The 16016-nt window shown below is 45.8% G+C and overlaps 1 protein-coding gene across 1 annotated transcript in view; it reads right to left on the minus strand.

The window, feature by feature from the left end:
- The window catches only part of CENPN (centromere protein N), a 334623-nt gene that overhangs the window by 71899 nt on the left and 246708 nt on the right, over positions 1-16016 (minus strand). The window contains exon 10 of the mRNA XM_086945091.1: positions 3773-3885. Within this exon, the coding sequence (XP_086801217.1) occupies positions 3773-3885 (113 nt within the window). The remainder of the gene's footprint in view (positions 1-3772; positions 3886-16016) is intronic.

The following is a 16016-nucleotide window of genomic DNA, read 5'->3' on the forward strand; positions in this document are numbered from 1 at the left end:
GTATGGATCACAATGAGAACTACAACAAACACCAAAAGTCATATTACAAGAACGTGGAAGGCGATAGATAAAACATTGTCGTCTTAACCTGTATTAACGGCAATGAGCTGAAATTAAGAATAACTTGGAAGAAAATTGCTGATTCCTTAATTCGATATTCAGTGATAACAGAACAAATGACTGCCCTGAAAGACATGGATAAAATATAAATCTATTGAAGGAATCTATCTTTCCCTAAAATCAATCAAGCAAAGGACCAACTGTGACAGTTGGACTCCTTTAAGCAAAAATTACAGACATCACCAAGAACAGAACTTATTAATCCAATAAAAGTACAACCTTTAAAAATAGCAGCGCAAATACTTCCATCTTAAATAAATTATACAAATAAAGGCACTAGAAAACCAACAACTGAGAACAAGGAGGAAAAACAAGAATTAAAACAAATTCCCAAATCAATTGGCAAGACCTTTAGCACCTCTAAATCTCTAGTAAATGGTACCCCTGGTACCCAAGGCATGGGCACAAAAAAGGATCTCTAAGGGCTGCATCATGTCTTGTTCCACCCTAAGGGACCCACTGTAGGACGCTGGCTCTGTATATACTATGCCAAAGAGTGAGGTATAGTGTGCACAGAGTCCAGTGGAACCCCAAAGGTAGGCAGAGGTAAAATTAGATAGAACCGTACTCTCTATTTGTTGTAGTGTGGTCGAGCAGTAAGGCAGTATCAGAGGTCAGTGTTAAGCATTTGTTGTACACACTCAGTCAGCAAATGAATTCACACACTCAAAGAATGAACTTCAGACCAATTGTTTTTTGAATAAAAATATACTTTTAGTTATCATATGTCTAGAACCAAGCAATCATGGCACAGGTAAGCAATACATAATTTACAGTAGTAAATGCTGATTGTAAAACAGTTCAATTGCCATTGCAAATCTACTATGGTTTGACTTACAGTATTGTTTCAGAGAAATGCAATCCCTTGTAAATACAGTACATAGACTTGAATGGGATTTTCAGTAAAATAGCAGATAAGTTATTTTTGGATTACTTTTCTTACTCAGTGCTGTATGCCTGGATGTAGCACTGGGACATTTCCTGTAAACAGGTGAGTAAAAGCATTTTTGTTCAATCTAACAATTTTAAAGAATTTCTTTAGGTTTCAAAACTCCACACTTGGCAACTTTTTCAGGAAAAAGTGTCTATGTTATCCTATGAAGGAAAATATGGTTATCGGTTTTTAGGTAAGTATTCAGTTGAGGTTCTGGGGGTAGACTCAGGGGTTCCCCCAGGGTCAGTGATACACTCTTGTTACACCCTCAGCGGCACTAGGGCGGCCAAGTGCAGAGTGTTGAGGCCCAATGCTATCCAATGGAGGAAGGAGGCCTCCGATTGGTGGCTGCTGGCAAGCAGGCCACTGGGTTGTGGGAGCAAAGCTCCTGGACTTTATCTCATGGCAAATTGGGAAACAAATTAGCACCAAGTGGCACTAGGATGGCCGGTTGCAGGGTGCTGTTTCGATGTTGGATGCCCTGTTTCCAATGGAGAACCTCCGGTTTGCAAAGGCACTGCAGGCAGGGAGACGAAGGAGTTTTGGGTGCGACCACCACTTTGAGAGGAAATTTGGAAAGTTGGGGGTTGGTTAGGCACCGTTGGTTAAGGCACACAAGGCTGAGCGGCGTTTGGTGCAGGGGTGCCTTTTGGGGTTGGATCTTCTTACCAGCTCTTGGTCGAGGTTAGGAGGGGCCTTCTGGATTTAGACTGCAGGCGTCTAATGGAGGCTTGAGGCAGGTCAGGGGTCGCAAGTGAAGGCAGGCAGGTCCTTCAGGGTATTTGAGGTTACTGGCTGCAGGACATACTAGAATTTCGCAGGAGCAGGTTAGAGGGGGAGACAGGCTGGTGGGGCTGGGGACAAGTCAGTGGGCGTCTTCCTCTTGTCTGCTGCTGCAAGGCTGTTTGTTCCTTTTTTCTTCTTGTTTCTTGTCTGGATCTCAGGAAGCAAGGTTCAGGGGTGTCCCTAAATACTAGATTATGGGGCGTAACTGGTAGATAAAAGGCAGGGACCAATGGGGACCTTCCCTGGGGTGGGTACAAACCCTATTATGCCACCCTCCAGTGGGATGAGGGCATGTGCCTGTCCCTGGTTGGCTGAGTCAACATCTTCAAGATGGCGTGGACTGAGAGTTGTGCTTCACCTCACCTCCCCCACCTGAGGGGTGGAGTTGGCAGAGGTGGGCAGACCTCTCTTTCTCACTTGTTTATCCTGCTCATGGAGAGAAGCGAAGCGTGTTAATCTTTAATACGCTGTATAACACGGGTGTGAAACGCTCGCGCATCACCACGTATTGAAATGAATACTGACAAACTTTAAAAGTCCCAAAAAGTGCCCTGACGAAGAGCACCGTTAGAGGCGGCAGACCCGTGAGCAGAGGACGGCCCGGGACCAGGGTTCGATTCCCGGCGCGGCAGGTTTCTGGACCAGGGTCAGCAGACTCGATAATTCTCTCGCCTCGGTGCCCACTCTGATCAGCGATCACACTCGGCAACTCTGGGCATTAGCTTGCCTCATCTTCACTAACGGCCCCACCAGACCGCCGGGGATGCCTGGTCTCACCCTGGAGATACCCATTAAGGGACCATCTCTCAGGGAAGCCAGGAAGGGTTTCGCAGCGGTCGAAGCGCCTTGGGACCCTACGGGTAAGTAGTGCGCTATATAAATGCCAATACATACATACATACATACATACATACATGTATTGGGCAGAATAAAAGAATTGTATGTATAAAAGCTGAAGGAAATAATTCATGAACAAATTGAAAGAAAAAAGAAATTAAGAAGAATAAAAACATTTGAAACTTTCAAGATTTGAAATTTATTGAATTTAACTATTTGAATGAGACTTTGAGACGCTCCCTCCATCAGGGGACAGTGCACATTATCTATTAATTCATCTTTATACTCAGGAGGATTCACCAAATCAGCACCTATGAACATATCAAAACTCTGGTTTACTTAAATACCAGATAAGATACTTCAGGAGAGCGCTGGTTCATTTTCCATTTGGAAGTAATCTAAGAAGGGACTTAGCCACTGTAGGGGTCTGGAGCTCCTGCACCTGCGCCCTCACCACTGGTATAGTGCACCCAGCTAGAGGGGTGACGGATCTATGCCAGTGCAGTGGTTTGTGGGCATGGCACGCAGGGATGTGTGCCATGTCGACTCTTCACTTTGTTCTGCACCAAGACATGCAGCCTGCAAAAGCAGTGTTTGTGTGTCAGGGTACCAGACCTCTAAAGGTGGCACACTAAGTGCTGCAGCCCTTAAAGGCCTTCTCTGGTCACAGTGCCCTGGGTACCTGTGGTACCATTTACCAGGGGCTGACCTGTGGTCAGATATGCCAATTGGGTTTAGTCTTCAATGCAGTTTTAGGGAAGGAACATAGGCCCTGGGAACCCTATTAGCAGAAACCCAGGGCACACTCAAAGAACATCAGCAATTCAGCAAAAAGTGGGGGCATACCATGCAAGAAAGAGGGCACTTTCTCACAAATAGTGGAACATAATAGAGTCTATGCAATTTTAAATAATCTTTGAGTGTACCAATTCAGGGGTTCAACTTGGGGTTCTGCTAGATCATCTGCAGTTCTACCGCAGATGTGGCCAGTAGTATCACAAACTCAATACTACAATCTGAACTGTTGCTATGTAGCAGCACAAAGACATTTCTATAGAGCTACACTGCTCTAAAATAGTCAGCAGTAAGGTGTACCTTGTACTGGGCAAATTCAAGTTTTGGCTGAGGCCCTTCACCAAATACTTCTTTTGTCCAATTTTGTATCCTTTCCTTCTCATTCTTGTTCTCATACGTTACTCTTGGGTCCACTGAAAAAAGAGAATACATTCAGTAATTACCATTTAACAACAAAGGGTTTCACTTACTGCATGCACATTTTATTTGTTGGAACTTCCAAACAGGAGAGAAAATGTACAATTTGGAAATAATCAAGAGGCTGAACAGTATGAGTAATGCAAATTAACAATGAGAAAAATGTTAACAATCAAATGAAAACAACATGTAAAACACCAGTTGTAAAACTAATGATGAAGAGCTTTTCTTTAAAACTTTGTCCATGAATAGGAGCTTTGTAGCTTACAATAGTCACATCCACTACCACTGATCAGTATGTGACTGAAATATATTTACTCTTAAAACCCACTTTTTAAACTTATACTAACAGCAGCTACAGAATAACAGCTAGACAGAATTGTGATTTGGAAATTTTGCAAACTTCAAAATATCTGCATTCAAAATAACTTTCATGTGTATACATTACTGGGATGGTAACATGGAACACTGTATTTCAGGAAGAACTATAAATGCACTATCAGAACTTTCTGCCTCACACCTCTTCATCATGCTGCAAAGCTTTCAAATGGCCTATTTCAAGATGACCTATTGCCTAACAGATATAATGCGAATATAATGGTGCCCCATTCTTACATGAGACTACCACCTTTCTGCCCAGTTTGTTTTTCTTCAATACTATTTCTGCATTGCTGTCCAGTAAATCTTATTGTTCATATATGGTTGGTACTGAGACCGTTTGCTAACTTGCAAACCCTAAAAATTATTTGCCAGAAGAGCGGGCAGGCTCACAAAGAAAGCTGATTTTGCATTTTAAATTATTCAGTTGAGAAAGAAAAAGAAAAACTTCTGGAGAGAAAAGCTCTACCGGTAATTATTCACATCATGGTTGTGTCTAGGGCTAGAACACTTCCCCCGGTGGGACAACAATAAATACTTTTGCTACTCATTTCTACAACAACTTTCCTTACTTAAATTGTGTTCTCCTTTAATGTTTCGAAATCACTAGAAAGAAATCAATTTAACACCATAAACAGTAAATCTTTGACTTTCTTTCTAACACAGTTATTGCAGCCTGCTAACATACACATCTGTATTTAGAATGTCTATGTTGAACTGTAATACATCATCTGTTATAATTACAGGCCTACTTATAAACTTTGACCCAACATTTTGCATGAGCAACATTCCATATCAGGAGTTAATAACTATACCTTAAACCCAAACATACAGCTGGCATCAACATACTAAAAACGCAAAGGGATTAACATTTCTCCCAATAGTTGTTATGTAACCCTACGACAATGTCTATCCTGTCTTAAACCCCTATAAGGTGCTTAGCCTTTCTTACAAATCTGCACTCGGGTCTCCTGGCAACAAACAAGGTATACTGTCTGCTGCCCATTATCACTGGCTGTGCCACATGACTCAGCTCCCCCTTTTTTGAGTACCTTTTTTTGATGCAACAATGTTAAATACCTTAAAGTCACTAATATGGAACTATAATATATTTCATTCAAACCTTTTGGATCAGCTAATTGTAAATATTACATCCACTATGTCTTTTCTTTGCAAAACTTTCTTTATGATATGAGCAACCCTTGTGTTTTTCTGAAAAACACATTTTGAATTTTAATTGTGATATATAAACTTTAATTTGAACAAAGCCACTTGAAACACTGGATTACAAATTATTATTCAGTTATCCAAATTAAGTTCTGTTACTAATATTTACTACATGGGATCTTAAGGGTTTTTCATACATTGGGCATTACTTGTTGCTGCTGTTTGAAAGGTATTTCTTTCCATTATTAGGTGCTGTACAGTGTACCTTTAATGATATTTTTTGTAATAATTGCACTCTACGCAAGCCTAAATTGCAGTCACTTTAATAACTAGTTGTTGGATGTTTACCGTTGATATATTCATCTTTCCCAATATTTGTTTCAGACTCCATGTTTTAGTTAATATGCGCTACCAGTGCTGCAGGATAATTTTAAGTATCCTATTGCATGCTCGTGAATAAAGGACATTATTTTTGTCCTGGCTGCTAAAGGTTCACTTCATTTCAGTAGCAAAGCTTCATTTTACTGATTGCTTATGAAAAAAAACTAAAGGTTAAAACTTGATATGTATAGGGAAAATATGTTTTTCCAACTAGAACCAAGTTTAAACAGAAACTTGAATATTTTGAAAGTTATATTAATAGCTCACACAATTTTTTCGCCACTTTCCGAATATTATAGGTAGAGGACCTAGCTACACACACTTTTCAGCTCACTAACCAAACACTAACTTAATTTCAATGTTTTTTTAATAAATAAATAAAAAAAGTGTTTCAAATCGTAGAGTGCAGTTCCGCAAGTGGAGAGTTATGTGACGAGTCATACAGTGGAGGAGAGTTTTATAAAGTCTAATGTCATAGACCAGAGTATTGTTGATTGGAATAGAGTATAGTGTAGTTAAGTATTGTACAATGTTGTAAAGAGTTATATAGTGTAGTGACATGGTGTCTCATATAATGGAGTCAAGTATCGTAGAATGGAGCAACGAGTTGTACAGTGGAATGGCACGCCAAAAAATAGAGTAGGGTGTCGTAGACTGTGAGAGAGGAGTGGAGGGGAGTAGAGTGAACTAATGTCATAGGTTAGAGTATCGTCGAGTGGAGTCTCTTAGAGTACAGTGGAGGGGAGTGTTGTGGAAGGGAGTGTTGTGTCATATAGTGGAGTGGTATATTGTACAGAGAAGTTGAGAGGTGTGTCACAGAGTGTCACACTGCAGTACAGTGGTGCAGAGTGAATAGGAATTAAGTCTTACAGTATTGGAAGGTGACAGTTGCGGCATACAGTCTAGCTGATGTTTGTGGAGTGGTGTACAGTACAGTGTTGTAGAGTGCGGTACAGTGGATTGGTACACAGTATTCTAGAGTACGATAGCATTGAGAGGCACAGAGATAAGTGGGATGCAGAGGAGTAGTGAAATACAGTGGAGTACTATGTCAAAGTAGAGTGGCGTTAAGTGGGGCGCAGTGGCATACAAAGAGTTGTGTACAGTGTTCCATAGTGGACTGGAGTAGAGTGGAGTAGTGTGTTGTACAGTGACACAGTATAGTACAGTATTGTGCAGTGGAGGGAAGGGGTAAACACACGAGTAAAGTGATGGAGAGTGGTATACAGTGTAATAAAGTCTTATGAAATTGCATAGAGTACAGTAGTGTGTGAAACAGTGGAGCTGCGTACAATGGATTGCCGAATAATAATAGTAGTGAGGTAAAGTCTCGTACAGTGGCGTACAGTTGAGCGGTTTAACGTAGAGTGGAGTAAAAGTACAAGAAAGTATTGGTGTGTAGTAGAGGCACGTGGAGTGGAGTGTACTGGTGTACCGTAGGTAATAAACAGTTATAAATTGGAGTGGGGTCTTGTACTAGAGTGGAGTGCCATATAGAAAAGTGTATAGAGTTGGACAGTGGAGTGTATGGGGGACAGAGTAGAGTGGAATGGCGTAGAGTGCCATGAAGTGTGGTAGACATAGAGTAGAAGTATATATAGTGGAGGAGTGGGTCATACAATGGAGCGGTGTAAAGTGGAGTGGTGTACACTGTATTGGCGAACACTGTAGTGGCGTAGCGTGGATTACCGTAAAGTAGAGTATCATACAGTGGAACACCGTATGGTGAAGTGTAGAGGAGCAGAGTGGCATGGTGTAAAGTGGAGTAGGGTACAATGGCATACACTAAAGAGGCGTAGAGTCAAGGAAACTTATAAATTGGAGTGGCGCATCATACAGTAGAGTGGAGTGCTGGGTCGCACAATACTGGAAAATGTCAGTGTTGTACAATAGAGTGCACAGGCATAGAGTCAAGTGCAATTTCAGACGGTGGAGAGTACAGGGATAAAGTAGAGGGGGATAGAGTAGAGTTTTATAGAGGGACGTTATATAGAGTGGAGGAGAGTACACTGGAGTAGAGTGGAGGAGAATAGAGTGGAGAAGCGTACAGTGGAATGGAATAAAGTGGAATAGCTTGGAGTGGAGAAGCATAGACTGGATTGGCATACAGTGTAATTGCTTATAGTGTAGTAGCGGTCCTTTCAGTGGTATAGACTGGAGTGGCATACACTAGGATGTGGTGGAGTGTAATAGTACAATGGAATAGCGTAGAATGGAGTGGGGAAGAGTGGAATGGCGTGGAGTGGCACAGAGTGGAGTGGCACAAAGTGGAACAGCATTTCCTGCATACCCGTATACCGGAGTGGCATACAGTGGAGGTGTGTACAATGAAGAAGCGTGGAGTGGAGTTGTATACAGTGTAATAGCGTGGAGTGGAGTTGTGTACAGTGGAATGGTGAATAATGGAGTGGCATACATACATACATTGGAGTGGGGTCCAATTGAATAGCGTAGAATGAAATGCAGTGGCGTGTAGATTATGGTGTGCAAAGTAATGCAAAACAGCCAGCTGCGCTGCCTTGCACATCTCCAGAATTAAAAATCAATGAAGGGTCACGCCTTGCCTTCCTTTGTTAATCTGATTTAAGTATTGCATTGCCCATGCAACACCATAAGTGATGCAGAGATACCGCAATCCAATAATACAGCTAGGCCTTAGTAAAGTTTTGGGCCATGGAATAGCATGATAACTTTGCAGTATACAGTGGTACATGGCTACTTCTTTTAATGTCGTTTCTAGTAGATGGTCCAACTGCAGACTTCTCAATGACCTCCCACCTCCCCTTCTGGGGAATGATCCCCTATCTATATCAGCCCCAAACTAGAGATCTGCACACTGGTACCTCTTTTTGTAGGTGTGTGTCACAGAGGGTACAAAGTCAATAAAGAAGACGCTATCATGAAGAGGTGGGACATACATGCGTTTCTGTTTGGCACTACGCCACCTAACGGCACATGGAAGCAATATTGTTTAAAGCTTCCTGATCCAGTCTGGCGCCTGGGGATATTCTAAAGGTGAGGACAATGCGAAGACATAGTATCCACCAGAGAGAGCATTACCAAAGGTAAGCAACTTGTTTGTATTGCTAATGTTTGTTTGCTGATCGTGAACCTCAGAAAGAGTCTGTCTCAGGGAGATTGGGATGTCAAATAAACATCAAGTAAGTCTATAGTGCACATTTAGCCTCCTTTGTGTATGCAAGAAAAGATGTGGTTACGCCAGTGGTTCCCAAACTGTGCGGCGTGGCTCCCTGGGGAGCTGTCAAACCTAGCCAGGGGAGTCGCACACCAAGCACTTTAATGCATTTAATGTAGACAGGTCTTTTGGCATAAGTGAAACTAATTAAACTTAAACACATGTTGTCGATGGTTTATAAGTGACACATCTAAAGCTGTAAACATAGTGCTTAATTGATGGCATGTCGAGGGAGATGACATCCATATTTCACTGGATCCCCAAGTTCCAACAGTCCCTAAGTAAGCGGAAGATGCCGGATTAATTTTGCCGGAGGCTTCTTTTTTGCCAAGGTTGCAAGGAATACCAGATCTTAATGTAAAGGACGAACGATCGAGAGATGGCCCATTTTTGCACGGCCCGAACTTTCTTGGTGCCTACATAGCCAACTAAGAGTTGATCATCGACAATGAATGATTTTGTGCGACCCAGATAAAATAACACACGTTTTTGATCCAGATGGTGGATCTTTCCTCCTCCTTGGAAGGATTCGGGGGTGGGAAGAAGGTGGGCAAAGTGATGGTCTGTCCTATATGGAAAGAGGTAACTACTTTGGGTAGAAAAAAAGGCCTAGTTTGAAGGACAGGGTTGTCCGGATCGACGGAAAGGAGGTTTAAAAGAGAGCAGAAGTTCACTCGCCCCGAGAGCAGAGGTGATGGCAACCAGAGAAGCAGTTTTTAAAATCAAGAGTCTGAGAGGACAACTATATAGTGGCTCGAAAGGGGCGTACATAAGTTAAGTTAAGACATGATTCAAGTCCCACTGGGGCATTACGAAAGAAATAGGAGGAAAAAGGTGAGTAATGCCCTTAAGAAACCTATTTACAATAGGGGACTTGAAAAGAGAAGGCTGTTGTGCTGGGTTTGGCGTGAACTGCTGAAACGGGCGGGTTTGAAAATATTATATGCGCTGTCAATGCTGTTGGCAGACAACCCTATGCTAGCGTGTATGGAGAAAGGAGTTGACAAGAAGCTAACTGCTGCATTGAAGCTTAATACATTTGCAGACCTATACCCGGAGCGAACGTTCAGGCCTCCCCCTGTAGACACTTGAGGATACTGAGGTGCCATTCGCAGCATGGTTTTTATGTCACCAGATACGCACGGCGTGCCGTGCGCTACATGCAGAATTTCCTGAGGCGCCACCGAATACGATACCCCTTGAGAATGTACTTAAAACAAAATCAGCCAAAAAGCTAATTATGAGACTGTATTCTAGTATGCAGACCTCTTACCCAGTGACGAAACCGAGATCCATGTAACTGTGAATGGTGAACTACACCCACAGCTGTCTGAGGAACAATGGGAGTACTGCTGCGGCCAATTGACCGAGCTGTCCCCCAACTACCGTTTGCGTTTGATCCACTTCAAGTTCTTGCATAGATATTACTGTACGCCAATCAGCCTCCACCGCATGCGTTTGCGGGAGGATGACAAGTACTGGCGTTGAGGGCAGGATGGAGCTACCTTCCTGCATGTGGCGTGGGATTGCCCGCGGTTACAGGTTTTCTGGAGTAAGATCTTCACTGAGGTGAACAAGATAGTTGGTAGGAACGACCCACCGACCCCGCTGTTGGGGCTGTTTGGATACGTGCGCGATACTGTGCCTCAGAGGAGGAAATTGCATGCCCTTCTGTTGTTGTATGCTAGGAGGCAGGTAGCTGTGCGCTGGTGCAGGAGCCGCACACCGACTTTTAAGGCTTGGTTGGTAGATGTAACGTATGGCCACACCCAGTTGAAGCTCTTCTGGGAGCAAATGCCCTCTGCACCACGCCCGAAGGATATATGGGAACCCTTCGCAGAATGGTCACGGGAAGTGGATGACCAGGTAGTGCGGGCTGCGGGGGATGTGGGTAGCTAGATGGCCCTGGGATGATGCTCCTTCTATCCCTGGGAGAGGCCGTTCGGATGTACGTGGTAGACCGGAAATACAGGTTCCTCATTTTGCACTATTGTGGAACCAGGTGAATAATATACTGCTATGCATTATATAGTGGAGGGAGATGATTGAAATATGCATACCTCTGGCGATGTGTAATGTGATGATGCCTGACGTATAATATTGTTATGTTAACGGTACTCTGTTCCTGACTGTGAACTGTATTACACTGTAAAATGCTATGCTACTTTTTGTGACTAATGTCATGTATTTGAAATGACTGACTATGTGTTGGCACTATGTGCCCCGGAGTTGTTTTATGTTTGAAAAGCAATAAATACAATTTTTAGAAAAGAAAAGAGAAGGCTGATCAGGAAGGCGAAGAAAGGCGAAATATAGCCTTTAGGGGTGCCCAGAGCTTAGCACTTTTGGGCCAAAGAAAGTATGAAGAAGTATGAAGAGGAAAACCTCAGAAAGAGGGGCAGAAAGGGGATCCACAGCATTTGCTGTGCACCATGCCACAAATGTGTTCCATCTACAGGTGTATACTGTTTTTGTAAAGGGATGCCTGGCTGCCAAGATGACATTACAGACTTCTGGAGGGAGGTCGAAAGCTGGCAACCGTCATCGCTCAATCTCCACGCAAGGAGGTGGAGGTTGGACAGGTTCGGGTGGAGGACCGTCCCCTGCTGCTGCAACAGAAGATCCAACCGAAGAGGTAGTCTGATCAGAGGATCGATGGCCATGTTCAAGAGCTTGGGATACCAGATTCTTCATGCCCAGTCCGGAGCAACAAGAATGAGTTGGGCCCAGTTGCGCTCCATCTTCTTCAGCACTCTAGGTAGAAGTGGTATAGGCGGAAAGGCGTATGGAAGACCTAAATTCCACTTGCGATGAAAAATATCACCGAGCGAGTGCCGCCTTAAAAATTCCAACGCACGGATCTGCTGACATTGCGCATTCTCTGCGGTGGCCAACCGATCTAACCAAGGCTCTCCTCACTGCTGAAAAAGAGCTTGCACCACCTCAGAGTGAAGACACCATTTGTGATCCATCATGCACTGGCGGCTGAGTTTGTCTGCACTGGCGTTCAGGGAATCTGCCAGGTGTTGAACAACCAGGGACATGCCCTGATGTGCCAGCAACATCATAAGGCCAAGAGCCTCTTGACATAGGGTTCACAACCCCACCTAGTTTGTTGCAGTACCACATAGCGGTGTTGTTGTCCGTGAACACCTACGCTTCTCTTCCTCTTATAGAAGGAAGGAATGCTTTCACAGCAAGATGAATCGCCCGGAGCTCCAAAAGGTTGATGTGGACCCAGGACTCCGCCGGAGACCAGAGGCCTCTGATCTCCGCCTCTGTCACCACTGTGAACTCTGGTTGGGGAAGGGAGAAGGATCTGCCGTTGACCCAAGCCTGGTCCGTTAGCCAACACTGCATTTGGTGCGCAGTGCCCACCGAGATATGGACGCAATTGTAAAGATTCCCTGATGCTGCGCCCACTAGAACTTCAGGTTCCACTGCATAGCCCGCATATGCCACCTGGTATGATCCACCAGCTGGATGCAGGAGGCCATGAGGCACAGCAGCCACAGGGTCACTCACCGAAATCAGGGGTAGAGGCTGAAACATCGGTATCATAGCCCGAATATCCTGGACTGACTGCTCGGGAGGATAGGCTTGAAACTGCGCTGTGTTTAGAACTGCTCCGATGAAAACGAGCTTCTGGGAGGGAATCCAGTGAGACTTCAACACGTTGACTGTGAACCCCAGCGAATGCAGGAGGTCCGCCGTAGTCTGGAGGTGGGAGACGAATGCCTGGGGCAAGCTCGCCTTCAACAGCCAGTCGTCGAGATAAGGGATGACTGGAACCCCTGATCTATGCAGATAAGCTGTGATTACCGCCATCACTTTTGTGAACACCCGTGGGGCGCTGGTAAGGACAAACTGAAGCACAGTAAACTGAAAATGCTCGTGATCTACTGTGAACTGCAGGTAGCGCTGGTGGGAAGGCAAGATGGGATGTGAAAATAAGTGTTCTTCAAGTCCAATGCTACCATCCAGTCTCGAAGGCAGACAGGACCTGAGCCAATGTCAACATTTTGAACTTCTCCTTCTGGAGGAAGCGGCTGAGGTTCTTGAGATCCGAGATAGGATGCAGGCCATTGTCCTTCTTGGGTACCAAGAAGTAGTGGGAATAACAAACACAACCTACTTCTGTCACAGGGACTCGCTTGATAGCTCCCTTGGCCAAGAGAGCCGTAACTTCTTGACGGAGAAGGACCAAGTGATCCTCCGACATGCAATGGAGTGTTGGTGGCATGGAGGGTGGGGTAGTCTCGAAGGGGAGGGAGTAGCCCCTTCGGACTATCTGCCAAACCCATCTGTCCGATGTGATATTGTGCCAGTGGGGGAGGTGATGGCAGATCCTGCCGCCCACTGGCAAGGTGGCCCTAAAAATGTTTGGATGCAGTTGCAGGGGGGTTGGGCATTGGTGGACTGACCCGCCCTCTGGCACCCAGACCCACGACGCTGGGTCCCACGTCCCCAGCTGTGCAGAGGCTGGGTGGCTTATGCGGCCCTGTGGCTCTGGTGGGAACGTGGTGGGGGCACCCCTTCCGTGGCCACACAAGGGGCGAAATGCAGACTGCAAGAGCGAGAAGTTGCTGCAGGGTCCAAGGACCTGGCCGTAAGCTCTAAAGTCGTGAAGCGCTTAAGCGTGTTGCCCACCTTGTCACCAAACAGGCGACTGCCATCAAAGGGAATGTCCAAAACAGTAGATTGGACATCCTCAGAGAAGCCAGAGGTTCTCATCCAGGTGTAGCGTCTCAGGGCTCATCCCATCCAACCCATACTGGATGGTGAACTTTGCTGCGCCTCGACCTTCCGCAACAGCGCAGGCAAGCACGGCCTGGGCCTCCTCTGGGCACTGTGATAGCACTTGCGCAACTGTGTCCCACACCAAATGTGTGTAACGGCTCAAGAGACATGCAGTGCTCACTGAAAGTAGTCCTAAGCTTGCGGAAGAAGACATCTTCTTCCCAAGATGGCCCAGCTTCTTGGATTCCCCATCCAATCTTGAGGAGCTGTAGGGAAAGCGCTTCCTTTCAAGGATGATGTTTGGACCACCAAGCTCTCAGCGGTAGGGTGTTGGGAGAGGAAAAGTGGGTTGCCCGGGGCCTGACGGTGAGTCGGGCAATCTTCCTATCCACAGGAGCCTCTGTGCTGGGCTTGGACCAGGAGGCCAGAAGGAAGTCATTGAGGGCCTCTTTGAAAGGGAGCAAGGGCTCCAAAGAGGCTGCCGCTGGCTGAAGCACTACAGTCAAGAGGCTAGTCCTGACTGCCACCATAGGAAGCTCAAGGCCCAAGGCCTAAGCCACCCTACGCAACAAGACAGCGTAGGAGGCTCCCTCCTCCTTAGCCACGGTAGGGGGAGAAAGCATACCAAGGTCTGCGGAGATATCCAGACCAGTGGCATCACCCAACTCCTCTCTCCAGTCAGGCTCTTCAAGCTGGTCTGCCAGAGGGTCAACAGATGCTTCCCAGTCCTCCTCACCCTCCTCTGGCTGCCATTCAGGGTGATGGGGAACACCAGGAAAGAACAGCGGTACAAACGTACCCTCTGGCGCCAGTAAAGGAGTCAGTAGATGCCGGTCCGGCTCCGTGTCCAAGTCGAGAGGGAGACTGGGGTCGACGCTGGTCGGGGGCGTAGCCAGCAGCAGAAGCGTTGTCAGAGGAATTGGCTCAGAGGAAGGTCCTGTGAGTTTGACTGGCGCCTATCCGGATCCAGGCTTGAATCCTAGGGGGCCCTGCTGCGCTGAGGCCTGAGCCGTTGGAATCGAAGGTTTAGAGCCCTCAGCAGAGTCCGCGGGTCCCGAAGGCACGCCGGCAGAGTTGGGCTGCCCAAAGTTGGAGTGGAGGGCTTCGTAAAATACACGAAGCTGGGCTTGGGACGCTCCAACCCCCGGAAAGGGAGGAAAGCGCGGAGCAGTCCCAGCAGACTCCGAGTGGCGGAGCTGGAGAACGACGACCCTTCGTGTTCCACGTCACATCGGCCGACAGACGCGGAGAAGGCAGTAAGCGACAATGCTTCTTCGCCTTCTTCTTGTGCTTCAACTTACCTTAAGACAAAGACTTCGATGACGAATGGTGGTGGTGGTGGCTCTGCAACTGGTCCTGCAACATTCCCTTCGACCAGGACCTCAGATGGCACAGAGCCGACTTTCGGGCCTCCAAAAGCTTTTGGGAATGCTCCTGCAAAGACTTCGGGTTAAGGGCCCGACAGTCGGAGCACAACTTCGGGCCGTGGATCGGTCGGTGACGGACATCACCTTGTGAGAAGAGTCACAAGGCTTGAAACCGGGTCGACGACTTGACATCCCTCGTGCACTGGGTCGTAAGACTTCAAAAAAGATGTTGACAAAAAGTCAAAAAAGTTTAGTCAAAAATGACTAAGGCTACCGCTCTCTCCGGATCTGCACTGGCTGGCATGGAAAAATAAACAACTGACGTCAGTGCACAGGGGCGGCGTCTAAGTAAATATCGCATCATCATCCCGGGGATCACGATGTGGACGACGAAAACAGAGTTGACTGACGCCACCTACCGAGAGAAAATTCTCTGTATCCAGTATGGCGCATGGGGGTAATTCTCAGGTAAGGAATGTAGAACTAAAAGCCTCTTTCAGATAGGAGCACTTCCTATGTACACCAATTCCCGATTTGAATTATTTTTCGGAAAGAAATAAAGAATAGGTTACTTACCTTTGGTAACACCTTCTCTAGTCACAGATTCCTTACATTAGAATTATCCCCATGTGCCAGACTGGATCCTGAAATGATTCTACAGCAGTACCTCTGCACGTCAGTACAGGGTGTCAAGTGACTTTGTAACGACATCGTGCACCAGATGGGACATCAAAAGAGTCCATATAATTTGAATTTTTAGTTATTTATAGAGTGCATGTTCACTGAGCAGTTTCTTGGTGCTATAGGATTTCAGAACTGAGGAAGACATCAGGGGCTATGGGCTGAAAGCTTGCTGGAATAGAAAGGTCTTTAGAGCCTTGCGAAACTCCAAGTAGGA

This window comes from Lissotriton vulgaris, chromosome 12, assembly GCF_964263255.1.
Source record: "Lissotriton vulgaris chromosome 12, aLisVul1.2, whole genome shotgun sequence".
Lineage (NCBI taxonomy): Eukaryota > Metazoa > Chordata > Amphibia > Caudata > Salamandridae > Lissotriton > Lissotriton vulgaris.